At 48.0% G+C, this 8,900-nt stretch overlaps 1 protein-coding gene across 1 annotated transcript in view; it reads left to right on the top strand.

Annotated features, from left to right (window-relative positions):
* LOC136675431 (calmodulin-regulated spectrin-associated protein 2-like) overlaps positions 1-8,900 on the top strand; it is a 67,607-nt gene that overhangs the window by 48,582 nt on the left and 10,125 nt on the right. Inside the window, exons 7-12 of the mRNA XM_066651978.1 lie at positions 3,657-3,747; positions 4,254-4,338; positions 4,863-4,888; positions 5,307-5,376; positions 5,912-6,136; positions 6,958-8,824. Coding sequence (XP_066508075.1) covers positions 3,657-3,747; positions 4,254-4,338; positions 4,863-4,888; positions 5,307-5,376; positions 5,912-6,136; positions 6,958-8,824 — 2,364 coding nt within the window. The remainder of the gene's footprint in view (positions 1-3,656; positions 3,748-4,253; positions 4,339-4,862; positions 4,889-5,306; positions 5,377-5,911; positions 6,137-6,957; positions 8,825-8,900) is intronic.

Below are 8,900 nucleotides of genomic sequence, written 5' to 3'. Positions count from 1 at the left end.
AGAGAGAGAGAGAGGGAGGGAAGAAGGGAGAGGGAGGGAAGAAGGGGGGGAGGGAAGAAGGGGGAGAGGGAGGGAAGAAGGGAGAGAGAGACAGAGAGAGAGAGTGAGAGAGAGAGGGAGGGAAGAAGGGAGAGAGAGAGAGAGAGGGAGGGAAGAAGGGAGAGAGAGTGAGAGAGAGTGAGAGGGAGGGAAGAAGGGGGAGAGAGAGAGAGGGAGGGAAGAAGGGAGAGAGAGAGGGAGAGTGAGTGAGAGAGAGAGAGAGGGAGGGAAGAAGGGAGAGAGAGAGGGAGAGAGAGTGAGTGAGTGAGAGAGAGAGAGGGAGGGAAGAAGGGAGAGAGAGAGAGAGAGAGACAGAGAGAGTGAGAGAGGGAGGGAAGAAGGGAGAGAGAGAGTGAGAGAGAGTGAGTGAGAGAGAGAGAGAGGGAGAGAAGAAGGGAGAGAGAGAGTGAGAGAGGGAGGGAAGAAGGGAGAGACAGAGAGAGAGGGAGGGAGGTGTGTAGAGTGATGAGAATGATTGGTACAGTGTGGTTTTATGACGTTAATATAACAGTTATATGTTAGTGATTTGTTGACTGAAGACACTTAAACTCGTCTTATATTTATCTTCTATCTTCTCGACGCCACAGTGATAGAGGTTCTACAGACAGTAGGAGGCAGAGCTCTGAATACATCCTTATGGTTTTTAGTAGAACCCCTGTGATTGTACATTTCAACGGTGTGAATGAAACCTTTCTATTGGTTTGTGGTCCCAGATAAAAACTCAGCTATTTCTCACACACCATCTTCAGGCCGTTCCCCGAGAGTGGAGCTCCACTGCAGTTTCTCGGAGTGTAACCTGAGACATTCTTCACTAGTCTCAGTCAGACACACAGTCAAATGTTGACACACGTTTTTAGGAGAAAATAAATGCACATTCTTCACAGAGAACCTCTGACAATCGCTTTATATTTATTTAAGTGTAATATATTTTATACTTAATCTTATCAGCATGGTTCATGTTTAGTTTTTTTAATTGTTAACTCAGCAGTTAATTAGAACCTGTGCTGTAAACCTGAGAGGACACTGCCTTATTTATGTTTGTCCTGAAGAATTACTGGTATTTTCAATGAGAGAGAGAGAGAGAGAGAGAGAGACAGAGAGAGAGACAGACAGACAGGGAGAGAGAGAGAGAGAGAGACAGGGAGAGAGAGAGACAGACAGACAGGGAGAGAGAGAGAGAGGGAGAGAGAGAGACAGACAGACAGGGAGAGAGAGAGAGACAGGGAGAGAGAGAGACAGACAGAGTGAGAGAGACAGACAGGGAGAGAGAGTGAGAGAGAGAGAGAGACAGAGAGACAGAGAGAGAGACAGGGAGAGAGAGAGAGAGACAGACAGAGAGTGACAGGGAGAGAGAGAGAGAGAGACAGACAGAGAGTGAGAGAGAGAGACAGACAGGGAGAGAGAGAGAGAGAGACAGAGTGAGAGAGAGAGAGAGAGAGACAGACAGAGAGAGACAGAGAGTGAGAGAGAGAGAGAGAGAGACAGGGAGAGAGAGAGACAGAGAGAGAGAGAGACAGAGTGAGAGAGAGAGAGAGAGACAGGGAGAGAGAGAGAGAGAGACAGAGTGAGAGAGAGTGTGTGAGAGAGAGTAATGTATTGTAATGGTGTCAGGGAGAGCTGAGTGCTGGTGTTGTGTAATCATCTGAAAGGCAGCAGTGGACTGGGGCTGTTGTGGGGGGGAGTGAAGATGAGCAGCGAGATACAGACACAAGGCAGACACAGTGTTTGTTTGGTATGTGTCTGTGTGCATTAAGTGTGTTAAAAACATCGAGGCCATTGAGGTCTCTGCTCTAAATCACCCCTAAAGTGTTCTATCGGGCGTTGGTCAGGACTCGGTGCGGGTCGAGTTCTTCCAAACTCACTCATCAAGGCCTTTATGGACCTTTATTAGAGCCAGGCCTCGTCCGACATCAGCCTCTGACCTCACTGCGCTTCTGAAAGAATGGTCAAAATTCCCATGAACTCGCTCCTACACCGTCCCAGGAGCGGAAGCTGTTAGAGCTGCAGAGTGTGGGCCGACATCACGTTTAACCCTGTGGATTAAAGAAGGAGACGTTACGTGTGAAACAGCTGCCCCTGGAGCCCCTGACTCTAATGATTTAGAAAGAGGAGTGAATATTTAGGCAATGCAGTGTTTATGGAGAAGAAAGAGGAGCAAGCGAAACAGCTACAACCCAGAGCTCCTGGGACAGGGGACACTGAGGCTGTGTTGTTTGATCTTTGTAGTATTTTGACCAAATCCTGTCTTATAGATGTTACACTAAGAGTCCGGGCTGTTGAACAAGGGCCAGTGCTGATACAGAGGGACAACTAAACGTAGTATAGTGCAGTCCACAGCGTGTGGTCAGAGCTGAAACCCAGAAAGAAAGGAGGTAAGCGCAGTACGGAATGCTCTTAGATTAATTACTACAACCCCTTCTCTCTGACTGAATGTACCACACCTTAAAGAGTTAAATTAAAGTCACACATCGTGAATAATGTTAATATTTCACCCCCCACTGATAGAGACTTTCAGTTGTGGGATTTAACCACGTGTTTGTTCCTTTTCTTTCAGATTATTAATAAATAAATTAATATCTTGACGTTTGTGACGTCTGCGTGTGGAGTTCTTTCTCCTTGAACATGTCAAAAGAGCAGATGCCAGTCTTGGGCCTTGTGTCTGAGAGAAGGAGATAAGGAGAGAAAAGGGAGGGGTGGGAGATAGAAGCGAGAGAAAGGGAGGAGGGTGTTAACTGAGAGAGAGAGAGAGAGGGTTGAGGGCTCTGTTGGCTCTGAATGCTCTTGTGTTTGCCACAAAAACTACATCTGAATCTTAACCAGCTGCTCTTTGTGCCTCAGAACAAGACTCTGGAGCTCTAACGGACAGAGGACAGAGGGAGCAGACAACAGTCATGTGCCATTTTTAGTTTAGAGCTCTCAGTGTATTCCTTAAATGCCCTTTTTGATCATTTCAGTGTGTGTGTGTGTGTGTGTGTGTATGGCAGAAGTAGATAGAGCATGCCTTTCTTAAACAGAGCCAGATTGTACCAGATCATTATGTAAGAGTTTTCAGAAGCGTTTGGAGCAGAACACGGACACCTTGTGGTCATGGGATGGAACTACATTACAGCACATTTTTAACACATTGTTTTAATCTTATTGCACCTCACACTTCTCCTCTGCTCTGTTTAGTAACTAAAATTCACTCACGAGTCCTTCTTTGAAGCACCTTTTATTCAAGAACACAAAAGATAAATTGTTAGCATTTTATTTGAACAGTACTTTTGTTTTTCAATGTTTTTGACACATGCCCCACCTCCAGAAACGTTGGGATGCTCATCATTTAGACCCCACATTATGTGTGCGCCAGTGACATGATTGTGTTTGAGGCTGAGTCTTTCAGGAATAAAGATGTGGAGAGGTACACCACTCTGTGAAAGACTATTTGCACTGAAACAAAATCAGGAACAACAGTTCTTAACCTGAAATAGTAAAGAACCTGAGGATTCCTTCACCTGTGCTACACACTGTCAGTATAAGAGTCAGAGTTAGATATCCACTGTGTTTAAGGAATGTCTTCTCTCCTCTCTTTCAAACCGCTTCATGCTTTTGTTGGTTTGTTTTTCTGTGTGTTTTAGAGTAACTACCTTGTGTTTATGGCAGAGCTGTTCTGGTGGTGTGAAGTGGTCAAACCTTCTTTTGTTCAGCCTCGAAAACTTGAAACCAAAGGTAAGTGTGGATCTAATGTTCTCTTGTGTAACTCTACACCAGTCCTCTGTCACCAGCCCAGTTCATCTCTTCTGTTCTGCCTGGTTTAGCCTTTCAGAATAAGACAGAAAATTCATAATCACTGCGTAATTAGTTCTGAGGGTTCTCCCTGTGTCTGCGTGGGTTTCCTCCGGGTGACTGTCTGTGAGGAGTGTGGTGTGTTCTTCCTGTGTCTGTGTGGGTTTCCTCCGGGTGACTGTCTGTGAGGAGTGTGGTGTGTTCTCTCTGTGTCTGCGTGGGTTTCCTCCGGGTGACTGTCTGTGAGGAGCGTGTAAGTGAATATGTGTGTGTGTGTGTCGCCCTGTGACGGACTAGCTCCCTCTCCAGGGTGTGTTCCTGCCTTGAACTGGATAAGCGCACTTCATATACAGCCACTACATAGCCTGCCTTCTGGGGCTGAATCAGAATAGGGATGTGACTGTTTCTTTATGTTGATAATAAGCCTCTAAATGTCCTTGTGTTTTCAGTATCTGATGCAGTTCATCCAACAAAAATGGCTCCCATAACCAAACCCAACCTGATACACAGAGCAGCCAGCCCTGACCAACACAGGTGTGTTTTTCTCCTCTTTCTGGATTGTCTGTAGAATTTTGTATGACAGCAGTTAGCATAACATCTGTAGACATTCTTTTTAATTACGTAATGCACCTTAAATAAATGAATAAAAAAGCATTGCCTGAATTATGGAATGCTCTGGGGCCCTTACACATGAGTTCATCAAACCAAATGCCAAGCATAAGGAAAGGTAAGCTCCCTGTTCTCTGGAATGACCTTCAAATAATATCTTCGCGAAGGGAAAGATTGGGGTTTGCGCTCTAGAATGAATTTTCCACGTCTTTTGCGTCACAGTGAGCGTGCTCCCGACACCTGGGCTGTCCCAGTTTTTCCCAGACACCTTAAATACGTTGCCTACTGAGATACCTTAATCTGGGGAAATGTTATGGCAGCGGAGTCCGTGCCTACGTAGGGAGCTCAGTGGGGTTTGGGACAGTCCTGTTGTATAGTTTGTGAATCTGAATATTATTTCATTTCGAATCTGAAAATGTATTTATCTTTTTTCATTTCTTTTTTTATAGGTCTCAACCAAACAGAGCCAGCGCAGGTAATTGTTTGTTATTATTCCAGTTCCTCAGCTGGGTTCATTTACAATTTAAAAATGATTGTGATGCAACACTAACCTGTAATATCTGGAATAGAGCCCCTGCTATTGCTACTCTGTGCTTAGCCCTGCAGAAACTGCACTATGTAGCTTCCGGAGGAGGGAAGGAAACAACTACCCCCCCCCCCCCCTTTATGTCAAGACAGTGCTGTAACAGTAAATTGCCCTCTGCAGCTGTAATGGGAGCCCAGGAGCCAAAACACTCAGTGTTACCTAGTGTCCCTTTGAGGAGATGAAGTCAGGTTAAATAAGGGACGTGCTGTTGTGCGGCGCAGTAGTCACCAGAGACTGGGGGATCTAATAAGCATGGTGTATATGTGCAGTGTAAAATGGTAAGGAATGTATTTGTTTGTTATTGCAGCAGTAATAAAGAGGTCCAACTCCCTGTCGTATGTGGATGGCTGTGTGGGAACATGGCCCAAGGAGAAACGGTCAGTGCTGGGTACCTCTCCGTTTTACAGCTCCCAGTTTAAATTGCAGACGTTAGAACACCATAATAAAAGTGTTGCTGGTGTGTGTTAGCTCCTAGTTAAAGCATCGTTCAGTTGAGTCGCTTGAGTAAGGCTTCAGATCTTTATCATCTTCAGACGTGTGACAGCTTTTGTTAAATTTAGTTTCGTGAATTCAGCATAAAAACATAGGATTAATGATATAGTTCTAAATACTCCGTGTGAATGTCATAATAAATATGAAACATGGCTCATTTCACCACGTAAGACCTCGATTATTACATCATATACACTTCTGCAAACACAGTAGCTCTTATAAGATCTGCTCGGACCAAGGCACAGATCTTAGGTTAAATGAGTCACATGTGTCTCCAGTTCTCGGCCAAATCTGTGGCAACTGTAGTTACAAACAAGAATATTCTCCCCTACAATCCCTCTAAGAAACGTTGTTTAAAGTAACTGAGGAAATGGCTTCTCTCACAAAGGCATTTACTCTTTTCCTCTCACTCTGTGGCAGATCTTCAGCCCATGGCATCTCCTTTGAGATCTCGTTTGATGATCCTGTGGCTAGTCCACCTGGCCATGGCCTGAGTCGGTCTGCAAGCTCAGACGGCCTGGGGTTCAAGTTTCACCCTGCAGGGCGAGGCATGCGGAGAAACCTCTCTGTCCAGCCTGTTAATGGGAGCACACACCCACTGCGAGAGGAAGAGCATGAAGAAGCATCACAAGATACTTCCTTCAGGTCTTGTGTTGAGTCTTTTTGAGCCTCAGAAAACATTTAACTTTGAGAACCTGACTTGTTTCTACACTCACTGTCCATTTATCAGCTCCACTGTTCACACAGGAGCACGCTGTAGTTCTACACTTACACACTGTGGTCCATCTGTTGCTCTGTATACATTGTTACCCCCCCTCTCCCCCTGTTCCTCAGCGCTCAGGACCCCCACAGAGCAGGTGTGACGTGGTGGTGGATCATTCTCAGCGCTGCAGTGACACTGACGTGGTGGTGGTGTGTTAGTGTGTGTTGTGCTGGTGTAGAGTGGATCAGACACAGCAGTGCTGCTGGAGTTTTTAAACCCCTCAGTGTCTGGACTGAGAACAGTCCACCGACCAAAAACATCCAGCCGACAGCGTCCTGTGTCACTGATGAAGGACTAGAGGACGAGCGACACACACTGTGCAGCGACAGATGAGCTACTGTCTCTGACTCTACATCTACAAGGTGGACCAACGAGGGAGGAGTGTCTCACAGAGTGGACAGAGAGTGGACACAGGGTTTAAAAACTCCAGCAGCACTGCTGTGTCTGATCCACTCTACACCAGCACAACACACACTCACACACCACCACCACGTCAGTGTCACTGCAGCGCTGAGAATGATCCACCACCACATCACACCTGCTCTGTGGGGGTCCTGAGTGCTGAGGAACAGCGTGAAACAGGTGGACTACTACTAAGCTCCTGTGTGGTCAGTGGAGCTGATAAAATGGACAATGAATGTAGCTACAAGAGGTGTTACATGTAATCAGTCAAATGTCTGAACTGATTTCTTTAATTTTCTAGGTATTCTAATGGCATACTTTCAGAGGATCGTAGCCCCCAGCCTTCAACTCCCACCATGGAGGAAGCTCTGAAGATCATCCACGACTCTGAGCGTCCCCACAGCAGCCTTCAGCCCCCTAGTGGGGAAAATGCCTTCTTTCTGCATAGCCTTGACACCTGTGACCAAGACGCCACTGATTCTAACTCTCACACACAAGACCCTGAAGACAGTCTCTCTAAAGCACGGGCTGACGATGCAGAGCTAAATTCTACATCCACGGAAATAGACACCGGGATTCACGTACGAACTGAAGACATTCAGGACGGACAGGACGAAGATTCCTCGTTAAAGGACTACTCAGACATGGACCAAGACTATGAGGCACGCTCGTGTCCGTTACCTGAGACAGGTGGTGTTTTCAGCCCCGTGCCAAGCCTGCTGGGAGCACGCTCTCTGGCTACAAGCTCTGCCTCCTCCATTGGCTCTGCTCCTGGAGTACGTATGACCAGCTTTGCAGAACAGAAGTTTCGCAAGCTGCACCATGGCGACGGCCGGAGTGGCGGGAACACTCCAGAGAGCGACGCAGGCGGCACACCCCAGGCAGCGATGCCAAGGTCCGTTACTCCCGACGCCAGAAGTCCTGGTCCGGTCACCTCACCCCGAGACCCCTCCAGTCTGCTGGTGTCAGAGATGGTGCAACTGAAGATGAAGCTGGAGGAGAAGCGGCGAGCCATTGAGGCCCAGAAGAAAAAAGTGGAAGCTGCCTTCACACGTCACCGGCAAAGAATGGGCCGCACGGCCTTCCTCAACGTTGTCCGGCGCAAAGGAATCACTCCGCCACTAGGGGGTGACACCAGCAGTGGCGGTGGTCTTGAAGACAGCAAAAAGAAACACACAGAAGCAACCCTTTTGAAAGCAGAGCAGGGCGACTCCCGATTAGAGAGGTGCAAACCGGACGGGGCCCCACTGAGACTGACCCCGGAGGAAGGAGGAGCTGCGGAGGTGTCCGATTTATCAGAATACACACGCTCCATTGAGCGTCTCAACACATCTCTGAGCTTCCTGCAGACTGAGATGCAGAGGCTGGCACAGCAGCAGGAACGCATCATGCACCTTCGTGAGCAGCAGAGCTGGGTGATCTCCCCACCTCACGGGCAGCCACAAACGCAAACGCAGCCATCACCACGGAGACACCCGCTGCGTAGCAGTAGTGCTGTGGGCCGTGGGTCTGTAGGGTCCCTTTCCCCAAATCTATCCTCAACAGGGTCTCCCAGAGCCACGCAACGTTCGCCTGCGCCTATAAAGCGAAAGTCAGCCTCGTTCCACGCCCGGACACCACGCACCCCGCGACCCAATGAGCTGAAGGTCACACAGTTTAGCCGCATGCTGAATACACCACAGTCTGTAGACAGTCTTCCCAGACTTCGCCGATTCTCCCCGAGCCAAACGCAAACCAGCTCTTTCGCGTACCTGGGACATGACGAGGGGCCTCCAAAGAAAGACCTTACAAAAGAGAAGAAAGCAGAGGCAGAAGCTAAAGATACGCAAGCCAAAGCAAACACGGACGCAGACAAGAAAGCAGCTAACGCAAAAGAAGGAGAGGGAACGAAGGAGGAAAAGACGGATAAGGAACCGAGAGTGTCGGGGCCTCCTCAGGAAGCCAGGCTGGTTAAAGCGAAGACAGTGTCACAGGTTCAGTCCCATGTGGTCACAGGGAGTTCAGCAGCGACTGAGACGGATCCAGTGGAGGATCAGGTCCTGAGTAAGAAGGATCTCATTGAGGTTCCTCTCTCTGTGCTGAAGCCTCTAGATGGAGGAAACGAGACTGAGAGCGGGACGGACGTGCATGAGGTGGATCAGAAGATGTGCTGTGGGTTCTTCTACAGGGTATGGGTCATGGTTTTTATTTCGTTCCATTTCGCTGACCACTGACCTCACCGAAGGACCCATTGTTGTCCAGTTT

Source organism: Hoplias malabaricus, chromosome X1 (genome assembly GCF_029633855.1).
Source record: "Hoplias malabaricus isolate fHopMal1 chromosome X1, fHopMal1.hap1, whole genome shotgun sequence".
NCBI lineage: Eukaryota > Metazoa > Chordata > Actinopteri > Characiformes > Erythrinidae > Hoplias > Hoplias malabaricus.
The sequence above is the reverse complement of the archived record's forward strand: the minus strand, read 5'-3'. Positions and strand labels throughout refer to the sequence as shown.